Genomic DNA, 19,171 nt, shown 5'->3' on the forward strand with positions numbered 1-19,171 from the left:
AAGTACGCCCCCCCTCCCCCCACCGGGGCCCGAGTGACCCCCCCCCAAAAAAAAAAAAAAAAAAAAAAAATTTAAATAAAACACTTTAATTAGAATCTATTTTTATCTGTTTTCTAAATTTATTTAAATGCTTAGCAGGGAGCATAAGGAAAAGCCGTCGGCCTCCAGTACCCATGATGACAGAGGGAGCACTTGAGCCTTACTTTCCCTCCTCTTAAATCAGGGCGTGTTCTGAGATTACAAACCACATGATGAAATCATGCCAAGATTCTGACTCTCCCTTTCCGGTGATGTGACTCATGATTTCTCCTAATATGCTTCAAGCAACTGTTACTTACCACAAAAAATGCAGTTTCCACAGGGCTTTAAAGGATTGAGTTTAGCATGTGTATCATGGGTTATTAAAGTTCACGTGATTCGTGTGAAAATTAACTGTCCTTTTTGCTAGTGCCAAAACAGTGCCTTCTCTGCACACTTTACTTTTTTATAAAGTTATCCCACATGTCCTTAAATATCAAGGGGGAAATTACGGATATTTGTGTGGCAAGTAATGCCAGCAAAGGTCATTTTCATTTTTTAGTCATATAGACGTGAAAATAAGGTTGCTTGACTTTATGGTTTTGGGGAGATTTTTTTTTCCTTACATGATTGTATTTAAACACTTTAAAATAGCCTTCCGGTTTCTGGATTTTGAGAAGCCTGATCTGTTATTGTTGTGGTTGTTGGTGTTTGTAATATTCATTATTGTTTATATATACACAGTTTAGTCTTACTGATTTCAAATGCATTTTGTTACTGCTCAATCCAGTTGGTAACCCTGTTTGCTGGGAGCACTATACTTAACTTTGATTCACCATGGCTGATACCACTGCCATGATCGCTGGGTCTTAAAGAGCTTTGCCTAGCCACTGACAGCCCCGTGGAGGTCATAGTCAGGGCCCCAGGCTGGTTCCAGGGTCAGGCAGCCTATAGAGCTTGAGCATCTCTCTATCTGTGGCTACCCTTGTTGGGTGGGCTCTTAGACTGATGGGGTAGGATATGAAGTGAAAGCCTTCAAATGCAAGTAAGGTAGTTTGGGCTCCTTAATTCCAAACATCCCATGAGTATATCAAGATGAATAAGGACCAGGGGACCTCTGTGACTCGTGGAAGGGCAGGCTGTTTCTGGAAGTAGCTTAGTGGGACCTGGTCTACAATTTATGCACATGCACTGACAGCCTTGCTGTGCCACGTGTCTCACCAAGACCCAGGTGGGAAAGAGCCTCATGTTGCCAACAGGTTGGGTTTCTCTGGCCTGCACCTGATTAATGGGCCCTTTTTCTTTAGGAGTGTCCAGTTGTTTTATTGCTTTATTCTGTTATTGCAGTACTTACTAAAAATTGTTGATAGGGCCCAAAACCCTACAGAAATTCTATGTCTGTAAAAACCAACAAAGGCATTGGACTTGTGTGAATGTAAAGGGTTTTTTTAGTAATAATTTTAAATTTAAATGTCTTAAGTGATCATCAGTGTTCTTTTTACTTATAAAGTTGGATTCTTTTTTAGAATTTATAATAAATAAAAACTGCTGCTTTACCACTGTAAAACATGCTTTCTGATGTGAGTGTATTTTTACAATAAAGTGATATGTAATAATATAGAATGCAGATGTCACCCATACCAAAAGCACACATTTCATACCGACCTAAGTTAAACTCCTTATTTATTTGGAAATCTTTAAAGCTCAGAAATATAAGCAATCTACATTGAAACAATTGAAGAATACTAAGTTGACAGCCTAGGGCCTGCTGTATGACTGACTACCAAGTCCTGTGAGATGAAACAGATGTCTTCACATATCCTCAATCCAATCCTCATGGCACATTCCAAAAAATATCAGTTGCTTTTGAAGCATGCTACCCCAGAGTCACACATCTAGGATCCTGCCACTACAACTGCCATTTAATGAGCCAATCACTTTGACATTGCTTTGATCTGCAAGAAGTTCATCAGTGTTCTTTCCACCAATCATAGCCTTTAATCATTGGTGATCAGTTGTATGTAACTAGGATACCTTTTAAATATGGTGAATAATTATCAACTTTTTACTCTTTGATAGGGAGGGAGAATTCACAGTGGATTTTTAAAATATGTTTCTAAATTGCTTAAAACTACAAATCTCTTAAGTTAGCTTGTTTAATTTTGAAACATTTGTGTATGCAGTTCCTATTGTTTGTAGTAAATTGGAGGGAACATGTTGAATTTAAAAAAACTTTAGTATCAATTTAGAAAGCATTAAAAACCAAGCTAAAATAGCAAACGACTTGCCAAGTAGAAGCCTCAATTTAATTTTTGTTTGATTAGGGTTGCTGTGAGGTAGTGGTGCCCTACCTCTGTTTTGCCACCATGGGATCACGTGAAATTATCCCCCAATAGTTGTCTCTGGGCTGTAGGTCCAGCCAGAAGCTCCTGGAAGTAAGAACATGATCTCCTTAGTGTTTAAAGGACACAGATAGGCTTCCTTTTGGGGCTAAGGGCTCAAAGCCCATGGATTGCCAAGGGATTGTGCTGAGAAGTCCTCATCTGTGTGGAAAGAGTAAATTATTTCATACCATAAACTATCTCAAAAAATTATCAAAGACATACAAAAATAACTCTCACTATCACATTATCTCAGCTTGTCTTTTAAAGTGTGTCAGAGTGGCTGGGCACAGTGGTTCACACCTGTAACCCCAGCACTTTGGGAAGCCAAGGTGGGAGGATTGCTTGAGGCCAGAAGTTCAAGACCAGCCTGGTCAACAAAGCAGAGACTCCAGTCTTTTTTTGATTAGCTGAGTGCCTGTAGTCCCAGCTACTCAGGAGGCTAAGGGGGGAGGATCACTTGAGTCCAGGAGGCTGAGGCTTCAGTGATCCATGATGGCACCATTGCACTCTAGTCTGGGTGACAGAGTGAGACTCTCTCTAAAAGCAAATGAATGAACGTAGATCAAACTGTGAGTGAAACTAGAAAGAGACTCGGCTCAACACTCACTTATGTAAACCTTCCTAGTAACACATTGATAGCCACCTCTTAAATAGTTGTAGGTATCACAGTATCAGATGTCATAAACTGGGTAAAGAGTTGTTATTGCTCTATTAAGACTGGAGCAGTCGAGAGGAAGAGAAACCCACAGGATAGAGACTGCACTACCCAGGAGTAGTGTATATAGCCCAGGGTGGGCCCCAATCTCCAAGCCAGTTTCTGAGTTCTGAGTCCCTTAGCCCACAAGTACTACAACATTGTCAAAGTTCAAGATTCTGGGCATCCCCAGTGACTAAGTCTCCAAGTCACCGGAATCTTTCCTACCTGCTCATTGATGTCTGATAGTTTTACGGAAGGACCAACAATTTCACTGCTCTGGTAGAAATCAGGCTTGGCATACCATTGTTCTGAAAACAGAACCATTGACTTTAATTGGCACACAAGTGTAAATGACTGATAATAGATACTTTTCAAAAAGAGCATTTAGAGCAAATAAAGAGAAGGCAAATAGGCAGAGACAGTTGAAAGAGGAGGGAGGACACTATTAAGAGAAAGAGCAAAGAAAAAAGAGGACAAAGCTCTCAAGTCACAATTTTCCTATTGTACATTTTGGCTTGGAGTGGTCCCTCTTTCCCTTGCCTCTTAGAGGCTCTCACAACTAATGAACAGGCGATGCATCTTTATAACATGCTACATCCTGGATCTAGGAAGGTCATTACTTGTGCTTCATTGGTTTTAAGTAGACTAAGCTTCTGGGATCCTTACCTTACCCTACCCTAAGATGTCTCTTGATGAGTGGCTCTGGGAGTGTCAAAAATGTCTGCCATTTCTATCAGAATGAAGTTTTCAGGGAGTCCCATATTTAAAACCACTAAATTTTATTACTGCTAAAACCTGGAAGCATTGATTTTCGTTGTGGGAAGTCAGGGGCCCTGAACGGAGGGACCAGCTGGAGCTGTGGCAGAAGAACACAAATTGTGAAGATTTCATGAACATTTATCAGTTCCCAAATAATACTTTTATAATTTCTTATGCCTGTCTTTACTTTAATCTCTTAATCCTGTTATCTTCATAAGCTGAGGATGTACATCACCTCAGGACCACTGTGATAACTGTGTTAACTGCACAAATTTATTGTAAAATATGTGTTTGAACAATATGAAATCAGTGCACCTTGAAAAGAACAGAATTTTTAGGGAACAAGGGAAGTCAACCATAAAGTCTGACTGCCTGCAGGGTTGAGCAAAAAGAGCCATACTTTTCATCTTGCAGACAGCTTATAAACAGACGTGCAAGTAGGAGAGATATCACTAAATTCTTTTCCTAGCAAGGAAATAGGGAAACTAATGCATTCCTGGGGGGAGGTCTATAAATGGCCACTCTGGGAGTGTCTGTCTTATGTGGTTGAGGTAAGGACTGAGAGATGCCCTAGTCTCCTGCAATACCCTCAGGCTTACTAGGGTGCGGAAAAAAGTCCACCCTGGTAAATTTGTGGTCAGACCAGTTCTCTGCTCTTGAACCCTGTTTTCTGTTTAAGATGTTTATCAAGACAATACGTGCACGGCTGATCATAGACCCTTATCAGTCGTTCTGCTTTTGCCCTTTGCCTTGTGATCTTTGTTGGATCCTTATCAGTAGTTCTGCTTTTGCCCTTTGTCCTGTTCCCTCAGAAGCATGTGATCTTTGTTCTGCTTTCTGCCCTTTGAAGCATGTGATCTTTGTACCTACTCTCTGTTCTTACACCTCCTCCCCTTTTGAAACCCTTAATAAAAAAACTTGCTGGTTTGAGGCTCAGGTAGGCATCACGGTACTACCAATATGTGATGTCACCCCCAGCGGCCCAATCGTAAAATTCCTCTTTGCACTCTTTCTCTTTATTTATCAGCCAGCTGACACTTACGGAAAATAAAAAGAACCTATGTTGAAATATTGGGGGCGAGTTCCCCCAATAGATTTTTGTGAAAAAAAAATCGTCTTGGTTGTATGTCTGTAGTTAACAAAGACTAGTTAAAGAAGTTACATGTCCTTATCTTGGGGATGGAGAAGGGATGCCCAAAATGTTGGCTGATTTTTTCTTACCTAACAAATTCCTAATGGTATTCACCACTTCAAAGGGGCGTATAAAAAGCATGGAAGGCAATGGAGTAGGGAGATTTTGTGGGTAGGCATAGAAAACTACCATTAATTAAAATAGACAATGAAAATGGCCAGGCATGGTGGCTGACACCTGTAATCCCAGCACTTGGGGAGGCTAAGGCAGGAGGATCACTTGAGGTCAGGAGTTTGAGACCAGNTGTACCTACTCTCTGTTCTTACACCTCCTCCCCTTTTGAAACCCTTAATAAAAAAACTTGCTGGTTTGAGGCTCAGGTAGGCATCACGGTACTACCAATATGTGATGTCACCCCAGCGGCCCAATCGTAAAATTCCTCTTTGCACTCTTTCTCTTTATTTATCAGCCAGCTGACACTTACGGAAAATAAAAGAACCTATGTTGAAATATTGGGGCGAGTTCCCCAATAGATTTTGTGAAAAAAAAATCGTCTTGGTTGTATGTCTGTAGTTAACAAAGACTAGTTAAAGAAGTTACATGTCCTTATCTTGGGGATGGAGAAGGGATGCCCAAAATGTTGGCTGATTTTTTCTTACCTAACAAATTCCTAATGGTATTCACCACTTCAAAGGGGCGTATAAAAGCATGGAAGGCAATGGAGTAGGGAGATTTTGTGGGTAGGCATAGAAAACTACCATTAATTAAAATAGACAATGAAAATGGCCAGGCATGGTGGTTGACACCTGTAATCCCAGCACTTGGGGAGGCTAAGGCAGGAGGATCACTTGAGGTCAGGAGTTTGAGACCAGCCTGGCCAACATAGTGAAACCCCAGCTCTACTGAAAATATAAAAATTAGCCAGCCATGGTGGTGCACACCTGTAATCCCAGCTACACAGGAGGCTGAGGCAGGAGAATCACTTGAACCCAAGAGGTGGAGGTTGCAGTGAGCTGAGAATGTGCCAGTGTACTCCAGCCTAAGCGACAGAGTGAGACTTATCTAACAAAAAAGAAAAGAAAAGAAAAGAAAAGAAAAGAAAAGAAAAGAAAAGTGAATGTTACAGGTAATGTGATCATTTATCTAAAAACCCAAGAGAGCAACTGAAAACTATTTAGGCTACTAAGAAGGTCCATTAAGGTGACCAGATACAAGCTAAACATACAAAAAAATTCATCAGGCCTTGGGAAAGCAGGCTTCAAGGTGTATTTGATTTAGAGCTGCAAGATAATGCTTATTTTAATTGGCTAACATTATAGTAATTGTTGGAAAAGGAATGGAAAAGATCAACACAACAGATTCTAATAATAAAATTCTTTCTCACCCTAGAGACAAAGCACGTGGATTTTTATAGTGAAATAAGACCCATGAAAAATACAGCTTTGGCAGTTTTCGTTTTCAAATTTAAAATCATCTTGAGATTGTCTCATTCAAGGATAATAAGCCTTGTGATGAAATAGCTACATGTCTCGGGAAGCCCCTATACTTCTTATGAATTCTGTTCCCATCCTAATACAGACCCCTGTATTAGTTTGCTGGAGCTACCATAACAAAGAGCCACAGACTGGGTGGTTTAAAGAACAGAAATGTATTATCTTATAGTTCTGAATGGTAGAAATCTGAGAGCAAGGTGGCAGAAGAATGGGTATTCTCTGAGGCCTCTCTCCTTTGCTTTTATTTATTTATTATTTATTATTTATTTTGAGACAGAGTCTCTTTCTATCGCCCAGGCTAGAGTGCAGTGGCACCATCTCAGCTCACTGCAACCTCGTTTCCCAGGATCAGATGACTCTGGCGCCTCAGCCTCTCAAGAAGAATCTCTAAGTGGCAAGAGAAAGAGGCACCACTCTAAGCTAAATGTAGCTGAGCCAGGGCAGTGAAGCTTGACAAAGATGGCATAAGAGAGGCGGACCTGACACATGCACAGTTATCATGGAGGGGAGACTGGTACCAAGAGGAGTAATCTAGACCCAACCCCAGGCTCCAACACAGAGTGAGAGTGAAGCAGTCATTTCACGGGGTCAGAATGAAAAGAAATCTCAAGATGGGGCAACTTACGCAGATTTACCCTCTCCTGTGTGCACCCTCCAAGTCCTTTGCTCAGAATTCTCCCCAGAACATGACACGCCACATTGTAGTGGTCTAAATGCTTGTCCACTCCTTAAAAGCAGCCATAATAGATGATGTCTTAACCTTCATAGCCATAAGGTTAATCACATAGCAAACTCCCGTTGAAATAATCGTGTAGTTCCTTCTCTTAATAAACAAGAGATGCTAAAACCCAGAAGGTTAAGTGAATTGTGAGAGGCTTTCAGAGTTTGCGCCAGTGTCAAGATCTGAACTTTGGTCTTTATTCCCAGGCAATTGTTCTCTGCATCACAAGGCGAGTGGCAAAGCTCGGGCTAGCGCTGGCAACAGAATGTAGAATTCTTGGTTCCTCCTGCAGAAGTGACTGAGAAGCATTAGTTTATTATAAATGTCAGCACTTCTTTCCTTGGGTGTTGAAGGACAAGTCCCTTACCTGATACTCAGAATTGATCTCTGTTTAATAGCAGTGTCTGGTACTGAAGATCACAATGAGATGGGCTGCTTCTCACCAGGGGGAGCACACACCGGTATCTGCCCCGCTAGCAAACTGCTTTGATCATGTGAGTCTGCAAGCTCAGAAAGGCAGGATGGCTCTCTGCAGAGGAGCTCGTGAAAGCCTGAGTCCTCTGCCCCACTGTTACCTGACAGAGTTGTCCAGGTTCTTGGCCTGTTGAACAAAGACTTGAACAAAATGCACAGAGTAACAAAATAAAGAAGCAAGGAAAAACAAAGCAACAGAAGGGAGGAAGGAAAGCGTAGATTTATAGAAGACAATTCAGAGTGCGCTGCAGCAAGCCGATGCTCCCCAGGGATTTTATGAAGCGAAAAGAACTTGGCAACACCCCTGGGTTCCCTTTAGAGGCCTCCAACTGGTTACACCCTACGAAGGATTGGCCTGCCACCAATCAGAGGCTAAAGTGGAAACTTCTGCCTTGTTATCAGAGGAGCGAGGATGCGGCCTGTGCGCCGCCTAATCGTGCCTAGAACTGTCTGCACCTGCTGATCTTTTGCTTCTGCGAACTGGCTGCACCTGCTGTTCTCCTGCTTATACCCTAGCCCGTGCTTACCCTAATTCCCTATTCTACTGCCTCACCACCACAGCCCAAGTTGTCTGCGCAGTCTCATTTTCCACGTTATTCCTGTAATGATTCCGTCCTCTCACCGCCACCAGCAGTTATGGGGCTGGATGCAGAGCCCAACTCTGAACACAGAGGAGCAGCAAGAACCCAGGGCAACGGTCCTGTGAGTGGAATGCACGTTGGAAAGAGAAACGGAATGAACAGAAATACTTAGGAAGCACTTTTTACAGAGGACTCAGGCTGTGCCTGAGGAGGTGGGGCGAGGGCCGGTGACATTTGGACACTCGTGGTTAAACGTGATCCTGTCAGCACCCGCTGGTCCTTCTTGAACTTGATAACCTCGGTGAAGACGCCCAGCGTTGGAGAAATTCAAGGGATGGCTGTTGTAATTCACATTTCGCCCTTAGCCTTTCCTCTTCGCGCTGGGAAGAAGCGCTGAGCACCGCGGCTCCGCCAGGGGGCAGGAGAAGTCACATTACACAGGGAATTTTTTTAAAAAAATTTCCCAACTTTTCCCCCAAACTGTGTTCCTCCTCAAGAAACCGAATCCTCCCGCTGCAGCGTCCCAGGAGCCCGCCCCTCGCTCGCCGCCTCCCCTGCGCCCCAGCCCCGCGCAGCCGCCGCGCTCCTACGCGCCGAGGTCCGAGGTTCGCGAGATGAAGGTCTGGCTGCTGCTTGGTCTACTGCTGGTGCACGAAGCGCTGGAGAATGGTAAGTGACTCTGGGCGCGGGGCCGCCTAGCTTGTGCCCTGAATGTACCCGGGACCCGAAGCCCCCGCCGCCCTGCTGCCAGCTCTTGCTCTAACGTTCGGCCTTCGGTGGCTCAGTCCCCGCGCGACTGCCTGCCCGGTGCACCTGCCGCCTTCTAGTGGGGTCGCCTTTCCTCCCACTCTTTCCCTTCCCGGAGAGCTCTCTAGGGGAGATGGCAGCTACCCCGACCCTTAGGAGCCCACCAGGACCGCTCTAAGCCCCCCCACCTCCGGGCGAATCAAGCAACCCTAGCCAGCGCCTGGTCCAGCCCCCAGTGTCAACGTGTCGGTCTGGGAGGTGGCGCGGGAGCCTCGGATCGCTTCCACTTCCCAGCCGCGTGGCCGAGACCTCTGCTGCTGAGAGCGGGTGCCACCTAAGCACGGCAGTCGCTGATTCCGTTGTAGAGTTCCGGGTGACCTCCCCCACCCCTCGCAGTCCTGGGTGAGTTTCGTCTACCACTTTGGGACTGAATCCTGCAAGATCTGCCTAGATCTTCGAACAAAAATGTCAGTGTATGAAACTTCAACACGAATCAAAACCCCATGGCTTGTTATATTTATCTAATTGGATGAGAAAGGGTGAAGAAAATGCTTTTTTTTTTTTTTTTTTGGTACAGCGTATGAGACCGTGACCGCTGCGCGTTTTTGAATCTCTACCTGCCCTGGGTCCACCCTGTCGTGCACACTCGTGACCACAGGGTCAGGTGTCGTTTTTCTGTGTCTGGGTGTGTGTTACTGTGGTGTGTATTATACATTATTGTTAGCGTTTAAGTGTTTTGTTTGTTCTATTCACTCCGTGGGTGTTATTTGTACAGTACATGTTTCATCTGGGTACATCCTGGTATCCTCAAGCCTCTCTTGGAATTGCTGGGCTACAGCACAATTTTTGCTTAGATTTAGTGGAAAAGTAGCTTTTGCTGTTATGCAACTTCATGCTGGAGCCAGCTCAACCTGGGTCATTTTTATCCACTCCTTCATCCTGATGAGTTCCTTTCTTTTCTAGGAAACTACAACATTTGCCAAGAAAATCCTGCATTGTAGTTTCCAAAATCCAAGATAGTTGCGGGACTTGAAGTTGAGAATGAGGATCCTTCAGCCTGGAGCCTTGCTTAATAAAACATAGGCAGAGCTTCTATTGGAGAGTAACACTTAATTCTGCCCAGAGAGAAGTTGGCATGAGTTCAGTTTGTAAAATGCAATATTAAAATGCTCCTGGCAGGCCCTTGTATGCCACTGCTGAAAAAGCGGAAATATAATTTGTAGTATCATTTTTTGAATAGGACAGGAGATGGCCAGGCACAATATTTTCAAATCAGCCATTCCTTTGTTTATACCCAGCTTGCCGGTCTTAGAGGCTCAGGAAGTGGCTTCCATTCTCCCTCCCGGATCTCGCCCAGCTCTTGTGAGTTTATTACAAACATCTGCCTAAATAAATTACCATTTCTTTAAGTGTAATCCATACACACAATAAGCATTTATGAGAATTGGAGAAAGCAGAATACAGACTGTAAGAAATCGTTCATAAATTTCAGGTGATAATAGCACTGAGATTTTGTTTCTAAAAGTACATACATCTGACCGGCACAGTGCCTCATGCCTGTAATCCCAGCACTTTGGGAGGCCGAGGCAGGTGGATCACAAGGTCAGGAGTTCAAGACCAGGCTGGCCAAGATAGTGAAACCTCGTCTCTACTAAAAAGACAAAAATTAGCTGGGTGTGGTAGTGGGTGTGTGTAGTCCCAGCTGCTTGGGAGGTTGAGGCAGAGAACTGCTTGAACCCGGGAGGCAGAGGTTGCAGTGAGCTGAGATCGCACCACTGCACTCCAGCCAGGCAACAGAGTGAGACTCCATCTCAAAAAAATGAAAATAAAAATGAAAGTACACATATCTATAATGTATGGACCATTTATGGATGCAATAGTGAACACATAGTGCCTCATTAAGTTATGTAACCGTTTGGCTAAACCTAGTAAGAATGGTTTTTGGTTTTTAGTTGTGTTGTGAGTTGTGGCCAGGAGCTACTAAGGAGAGTGGATTACACAGGAGGTCCTTCCAGTACTGGTTTCTGATTGGCAGGTTGGGAATATCCTGCCTTCAGGGCCATCCCAAAGCACAAACTACAGACACAAGGCCCACGACTCAACTGTGTCACTGCCTTTTAGCTTTTCTGATCACATCTAAAAGATAGTTGTTGTTGTTGTTGTTGTTATTATTATTATTATTATTATTATTATTATTATTATTTGAGATGGAGTCTTGCTCTGTCACCCAGGCCGGGGTGCTGTGGCACAATCTCAGCTCACTGTAACTTCCACTTCCCAGATCACGCAATTCTCATGCCTCAGCCTCCTGAGTAGCTGGGACTACAGACATGCTCCACCATGCCCAGCTAATTTTTATATGTTTAGTGGACACAGTGTTTCGCCATGTCGGCCAGGCTGGTATCAAATTCCTGACCTCAAGTGATCCACCCACCTTGGCCTCCCAAAGTGCTGGGATTACAGGTGTGAGCCACCACACCTAGCCAAAGACAGCCTTCTAAGAGAAAAAGACTTCCCTACAAGTGTGTATGGGGGCGAACATCTGGCCTGACCCAGTGGAGTTTGCTGTTCCCAATTACAAAATTTTTTATATTTTTGGAAGTAATGTTCTTTCTCCTCATGAAGAGGGGTAGCTGGAAGGGCATGTAATATTCCGTGGCATAAAACTGAGGGATGAAAACAGGTAATAATCCAAGATTCCACCTTGAGACGTCAATCATAGCACCTGATTTTCAGCATTTATATGGAATACATGCCACAGAGTTTATTAATAGGCTGCTTCTATTTTCACATTAAAAAGTATAAAATCACAAGTATTTCCTGACTTTTGATTACCTACATATTTTTATTGAATGTCAGGAGCAAACACTGAAGTGTTAATATTGATTTGTCACTGCTGTTTTGTTGAACAACATGAGAACCTTGATCCATGCTAATCTGATCTTCAGTAATCTGGGTTTATTTTGTATCTGGTGAAAGGGGTTTCTTTCTGGGAGGACTAAAGACGTTCATTATGGTCTGAGGGCAATATAGCCAGATCTCTAAGAAGGTAAGGATAGAGACACAATGAGGATGATTCTCTAACCAGGAGCCTTTGACACTTTCATTATTCTTGAGAAAAAAACAGTAAAAATTAGTACAGAAATATTTTAATGAAAAAAGAATTCCAAAGTTCCTTATTGTTTATGAATGCAAATAATGAATGCTTTGAAGCATTCAGTATCTTGGCCGGCATGTTTGACATACAAAAAACAATTTCTGATCCTTAAAACTCAGAAAGAGAAAAGTTTGAGGGCATAAGAGAGATGCAGTGGTCAGAGGATTGATGGTTTACAAACCTAGACAAGGTTCTAAAACCCTTTCTTTGTGGTGCTCATAATCGAATGGAGAGGAAAGCTAAAGAAGATACAATTTAAGGAAGTGGTAAGTGGCATCGAGAATCATTAATCAGGGTCTATTAGGTTCCTAGGGCTGCCATAACAAAGTACCATGGAATAGGAGGTTTAAAACCACAGAAGTTTGTTTGCTCATGGTCCAGAGGCTTGAAGTCCAGAGTCAGTGTCAGCTTCTAAGAGGCTGGGTAGAATCCTTCCGTGCCTCCACTAGCTTCTGGTTGTGGTCAGCAATCCCTTGGCATTTTTTGGCTTGCAGCTGCATCACTCCAGTCTCTGCCTCTGTTGCCATGTGACCATCTTCTCCCTGTGTCTGTCTGTACATGGCATATTCGTGTGTGTGTGTGTGTCTGTCTGTCTGTCTGTCTCCTAAGAACGTCAGTTCTATTGGAGGAGAGCCTACCCTAATGACCTCATGCTAACTTGATTGCATTTGCAAAGACTCCGTTCCCGAATGAGGTTATATTCAGATACCTGGGAGTTAGGACTTGAGCATATCTTTTTAGGGGACACAATTCAACCAGTAAGACAGGGTGAGACATGGAGAGGACTGAGGCTGGGTGTGAGGACGCTGTTTGGATGGATAGCCATAAGCCTGCCTGAAGCAAGGAAGCAAACCCCAGAGGTGGCTGAAAACAAAGCTGTGCGCTCCAGGGGTGCCACAAGTGCGACAGCTTCAAGATGGGCTTGTACCGGTTGCCAGTGTGGCTGTGGCTGTGATATGTGGGACAGGAAATGGCCAAGCCTTGTAGGGCGTGGGAAGATTTAGGGCTTGCTTCTAGATGAGATGAAAATCACTGGCGGCTTCTGAATGGAGAAGTACCTGTAATTTGATTTATGTTTTCAAAGGCAGGTGCTATGGTTTGTATATGACTTGTCCCCACCACAACTTATGTTGAATTTTGATCCCCCATGTGGTGGTGGTGGGAGGTAGGGCCTCGTGGGAGGTGTTTGGGCCTTAGGGATAGTTCTTTCATGAATAGATTAATGCCTTCCCTTGGGGATGTGTGCATTCTCTATTATTACCAGCAAGAACTGCTTGTTAAAGAGATTCTGGTCCCTCTTCCTCCCACCCCACCAGGTTATCTCTGCACTGCTGGTTATCCTTGCCCTCTGCCCTGAGTGGAAGCAGCCTGAGGCCTTCATTTGAAGCAGACGTTGGTTCCATGCTTCTTGTACAGCCTGTAGAACGATGAGCCAAATAAACCTCTTTTCTTTATAAACAACCTAGCCCTAGGTATTCCTCTATAGTAATGCAAAATGAACTAATGCAGAAAATTGGTACCAAGGAGTGGGATGTTGCTTAAAGATACCTGAAAGTGTGGAAGCAGATTTGGAACTTGGTACTGGGCAGAGAATTGGAAGAGTTTGGAAGGCTCAGAAGAAAATAGGAAGAGGAGGGAAAGTTTGGAATTTCTTAGAGATTGGTTATATGGTTGTGATTAAACTGTTGATAGAAATATAGACAGTAAAGTTGATGCTGATGAAGTCTCAAATGGAAACAGATAACTTATTGGGAACTGGAGAAAAGTCACCCATGTTAGGCCTTAGCAAAGAACTTGGCTGCATTGTGTCCATGCCCTAGGGATTTGTGGAAGGCCAGACTTAAGAGTGATGTCCTGGGATATCCAAAAGAAGAAATATCTAAGCAGCAAAGTGCTCTAGTAGTGGTAGGTGTGGCTGGTTTTAAAAGCTTAGTATCGGCCCGGCGTGGTGGCTCACGTCTATAATACCAGCACTTTGGGAGGCTGAGGCAGGTGGATCACGAGGTCAGGAGATCCAGACCAGCCTGGCCAACATGGTGGAACCCTGTCTCTACTAAAATACAAAAAATTAGCCAGGTGTGGTGGTGTGCGCCTTTAGTCCCAGCTACTTGGGAGGCTGAGGCAGGGGAATTGCTTGAACTCGGGAGGCAGAGCTTGCAGTGAGCTGAGATTATGCCATTGCACTCCAGCCTGGTGACAGAGTTAGACTCCGTCTCAAAAAAAAAAAACCAAAAAGGTTAGGCTCAAGATCAATTGCAGCAGCAAAGGAATGACCTAAAGGTAGAATTTATTATGGAAAGGGAAGCAGAGAGTAAAAGTTTGGAAAATCTGAAGGCTGGCCATGTGGCAGAGAATGAAAGAGCATTTTTGGGAGAAGAATCCAGGGGTACAGCTGAGAGACTGTTTGCTAAAGTAATTAGCATGACTAAAAGATAATCATGTGCTAGTAGTCAAGAAAATAAGAGAAAGGCCTTGAAGCCATTTTGGAAATCTTTAAGGAGCCCCTCGCATCACAGGCCCAGAGACTCGGGAGAATAGAGTGGTTTTGGGGGGCAGCCCCTGCTGCCCTCCTGCCCTGCACCGCCTCAGGATGCTCCTGCCCCTATCCCAGGTGCACCAGCCCTAGCCTTGACTTAAAAGGCCCCAGGTGTGGCTCCAGATGCTGCTCCAGAGGGCACAAGCCTTGGAGGCTTCCACATGTCAAGTCTGCATGTGCCCAGAATGCAAGAGTGATGGAGGCTTAGCTTCCACCTAGATTTCAGAGGGTGTATCAGAAAGCCTGAGTGTGTGGGCAGAAGCCTGCTACAGGGGCAGAGCTACCATAGAAAGTCCCCCACGGGGCACTGCCTAGGGGAGCCATGGTGACGGGGCTGATGTGGGGATCCCAGAATTAGAGAGCCACTAGCAGTATGCACCCTCAGCTTGGAAAAGACACAGACATTCGACTCCAACCTATCAGATCAGCCATGTGGGCTTCACACAGCAAAGTTATAGGGGTGGGGACGGCCAAGGCTTGTTTTTGATTTTCCAGGCTCGTAGCTGTAAGGAACTTATGTCAAGTCTCAGATGAAACTTTGGACTTTTGAGTTGATGCTGGAACAAGTTAAGATTTGGGGGACTATTGGGAAGGGATGCTTGTGGTTTGCAGTCTTTGAAAGACATGGGTTTTGGGGGGCCAGAGGTGCAATGCTATGGTTTGGCTATTTGACCTCCTCAAACCTCATGTTGAAATTTGATCCGCAGTGTTAGGGGTGGGGCCTAATGGGAGGTGTTTGAGTCATGGGGGCGGATCCCTGATGAATAGCTTGTTGCCCTCCCGGAGGTAATAGAACTAATAGCGTGAGTTTTTGCTCCATTAATTCACGTAACAGCTGGTTAAAAGGAGGCTGGCACCTCCCCCTCTCTCTCTTCTTCTCTCTCCATGTGATCTCTGCATACACCCATTCTCCTTCACCTCTGCCACCAGTGGAAGCAGCCTGAGGCCCTCGCCAGATGCCCTGTCTTGAATCTTCTGGCCAGCAGAACTGTGAGCTCCCTAAACCTCTTTCCTGCATAAATGATTCAGCCTCAGCTATCCCTTTATAGCAACACAGATGGCTGAAGGAGTGATACAGTGGAGGCCAGGGGCTGCTTAGGAGATAGTATAAATGTCTGAACGGTACATGGCTTGGCCCAGGGTGGTGTCAGTGGATGGAAGGAAAAGAGGCTGGGTTCAGGGTATATTTCAAGATGAAGTCAAAAGAATTTGTTGCTGGATTGGAGAGGAAAATTTTAAAAGTGAGACTTGGAGGTTTTGTCCTGATTGTCATTTGTTGTTTGCTGATAAAGGGAGCGTGAGGGAAGCATTGAGAGGTCAGACATGCTAACTTTGAGATGCTAAATTTTGGACATGCTAACTTTGACATGTCTACTCGTCTTTCAAGTGACCGTGCTGAATAAGCAACAGGATATTGAGATCCGGAGTGTAGAGGCGGGGTCAGGATGGGAGCTAGGGCAACTTTCAGCATATAAATGCTGCAAGGGTCACGGAACTGTGTGAGGTCACTTAGAGAGTGAAAGGTAGTTAGAGAGGAGTGACCAGGCAGGTAAGGAAAATGAGGAAGAGCTGCCAGAGACTGGCGAGTTGTCGGTGACACAGGAGGAAAACCAAGGCAGCAGAGGGTCCCGCGAGCCATGTGAATCGAGTTGTTCAAGAAGAGCGTCATCAGCTGTGTTCTAACAGGTGTTCTGGAAAATACTTCAAATTGAGGTCTTTATCCTGGCATCGAAGGATCTCATTCTCAGAAAGTGCTATTTGTTTTTTAAATGATACTTTAAACAGTGGTAGTGTTACCGGAAAGGGGTCCTGATGCAGACCGCAAGAAAGAGTTCTTAGATCCCGTGCAAGAAAGAATTCGGAGAGAGTCCCTAAAGTGAAAGCCAATTTATTAAGAAAGTAAAGGCATAAAAGAATAGCTTCTCCCTAGGCAGAGCAGCGGCATGGTCTGCTCAGCTCCTTATACTTACTGTTACTTCTGGATTATACGCTAAACAAGGGGTGGATTATTCATGAGTTTTCAGGAAAGGGATGGGAAATTCCTGGAGCTGAGGGTTCCTCTCTTTTTTAGACCATATAGGGTAACTTCATGATGTTGCCATGGCTTTTGTAAACCGTCATGGCGCTGGTGGGAGTGTCTTCTAGCATGCTAATGCATTATAATTAGCATATAAGGATCAGTGAGGATGACTACAGGTCATGTTCGTCGCCATCTTGGTTTTGGTGGGATTTGGCCAGCTTCTTTACCGCAACCTGTTTTACCAGCAATGTGTCTGTGACCTGTGAGCCAACCCTCTATCTCATCCTGTGACAAATGCCTTAACCTCCTGGGAATGCCGCCCAGTGGTTCTCAGCCTTATTTTACCCAGCCCCTATTCGAGATTGGAGTCTCTCTGGTTCAAATCTCTGACAGTAGGAGGGTGTTTTGGAGTGGGGTTCTCGAAAGGAGTAGAGAAAGGAAGGGCTCACTACATCTTGCTACATTTTCCTCTCCGTAGGGTCGCTTTCCCACCTTCTCAGTTTTGTTGCTGGAAAAGTATGTGTGTTCCTGCAGGGTGTTTCATGAAAAGTAGAAAAATGAGGGTGGTGTCTCTTGGTTTATGTAACTAATTGGGAAGCAACTGAGCGGCTCAGAAAAATTTATGGCGTGGTTACTGGGGTGCTACTCATAGGGATGGTGTTTCCCCTTTACTGCCCATCAGGGAGGAGAAAACCAAACAGCTTTACGCTTTGATGTTAATGACTATGCTTAACAAGAAATCTCATCCAAGCTGCAGTTAACGATTCTTCTGATTAATTTATTTTCTCCTCCAACACTGTTCTATTAGAGAGGCTAACAGGTCACTTTTGATGAGTAAGATTTGATTGTGGTTCTCAGTTGATGCTGAATAATCATGGTCCTTTGTCCTGCTTCCTTCTTGCTTTGTAACATCTGTTTATTTATTTTGGATATAAGGGTTTTTGGGGTTTTGTTTGTTTTGTTGTTTTTTTGAGACAGAGTCTCACTCTCTTGCCCAGGCTGGAGTGCAGTGGCAGTGGTGTGATCTCAGCTCACTGCAACCTCCATCTCCCAGGATCAAGCAATTCTCATGCCTCAGCCTCCTGAGTAGCTGTGACTACAGGCATGTACCACCATGCCTGGCTAATTTTTTTTGTATTTTTTGGAAGAGATGGGGTTTCACCATGTTGGCCAGCCTGGTCTTGAACTCCTGGCCTCAAGTGATCCACCCTCCTTGGCCTCCCAAAGTGCTGGGATGATACGCATGAGTCACCGTACCAGGCTGGAGATGAGGTTTTGATCAGCATCTCCTCAATGGTGGGATCCAATGTGTGCCTTGGAAAAGGATCTCCAGCTCTTCCCGGAAGAGGAGGCTCTTATCCCCAGCATGAAGTTCTGTGCGGCTTGGAGCTGCATGTCGCATCAAACAAAGAATCTCATGGTGCATGAGACTTGTGCAAATAAAGCGAAAAAGCAACAATATGCTCATCTCTATGTGGATGGAGAGGCAATAGCACGAGCCAGAGAAAGTTCTAGACTTGGAGTCAGAGGGTCTGGTTTTTCACTACCTTCCTGATGACCTGGAGTGAACTACTTGGCATCTATACATTAAAAAGAATAATATCTGCGTAGCCTCCACCACAAGTTTGTCATAGAGATGTCATGTGACAACCACAGAAAAACAAATAGCACTTAGCTAGCAATCACTCACTATGGGCCGGATGCTAATTTCGCCCTTTTTGACATATTGACTCATTTAACTCCCACAGTAACTATTATGGTTATTATGAGGTAGTTGTTACCATATCATTCTCAATTTACAGATGAGAAAACGGAAACAGAAGAGGGTAAGTAGCTTCCCAGGGTCACACAGCGAGTAAGTGGCAGGCCTGGACCTGAAGTTAGTAATGCTATTTAATTGTTCTTGAATTTTGCCACTGGTTTCTCTATAAAATATACAATGTAATAGTCTCAAAAATGCAATGGTAATGGACTTTGACTTTTATTTATCTACAGGATGAATTATTATATTTTTTAGGTCTTTGAAAAATAACCATTTGACATAGTTAGGCTGAAGAGTCATATCTTTTAAAAAGTTAGACATGGGATTTGGGAGTCACTCAATTGCAGGACTGTCTGGGTATCTGTGGGGCCACTAGGCTGGCTTCTTTAAGTTAGCATCATTACTCTCAAACCACAGGCCAATTCTGTGGTCAGGCAGCTGGACCAACTATACAGTTAGATCAGCTGGTGGGCTATTTGGTCAGAAGGTCAAATTATTTTGCATAGATAATAGCAAATATTTGGATACATAATCTCCATAATCAGGTAATCTGATGTTCCTGAGTAACATAGATAACAAGGTATTACAGCTTAGAAGTCAGACAAGTAGCTCTGTTTGTCTAAATTCCATAGGATTTACATATGGTTATTGTCATTTCTGATAGCTTGAATTCCTGTTCCATGATACACA

General features: G+C 44.2%; 1 protein-coding gene across 3 annotated transcripts in view; it reads left to right on the forward strand.

Moving 5' to 3' along the window:
- Positions 1–8,403: 8,403 nt before the first annotated feature.
- Positions 8,404–19,171, forward strand: part of PDGFRL (platelet derived growth factor receptor like) — a 71,640-nt gene continuing 60,872 nt past the window's right edge. The window contains exon 1 of one of the 3 annotated variants that reach the window (XM_017867228.1): positions 8,404–8,928. In XM_017867228.1, the coding sequence (XP_017722717.1) occupies positions 8,874–8,928 (55 nt within the window). In that variant the 5' untranslated portion in view covers positions 8,404–8,873. The other 2 variants (XM_017867229.1, XM_017867230.1) reach the window with 2 other exon arrangements.

The sequence above is a fragment of the Rhinopithecus bieti genome, unplaced genomic scaffold, assembly GCF_001698545.2.
Source record: "Rhinopithecus bieti isolate Rb0 unplaced genomic scaffold, ASM169854v2 scaffold_2888, whole genome shotgun sequence".
Lineage (NCBI taxonomy): Eukaryota > Metazoa > Chordata > Mammalia > Primates > Cercopithecidae > Rhinopithecus > Rhinopithecus bieti.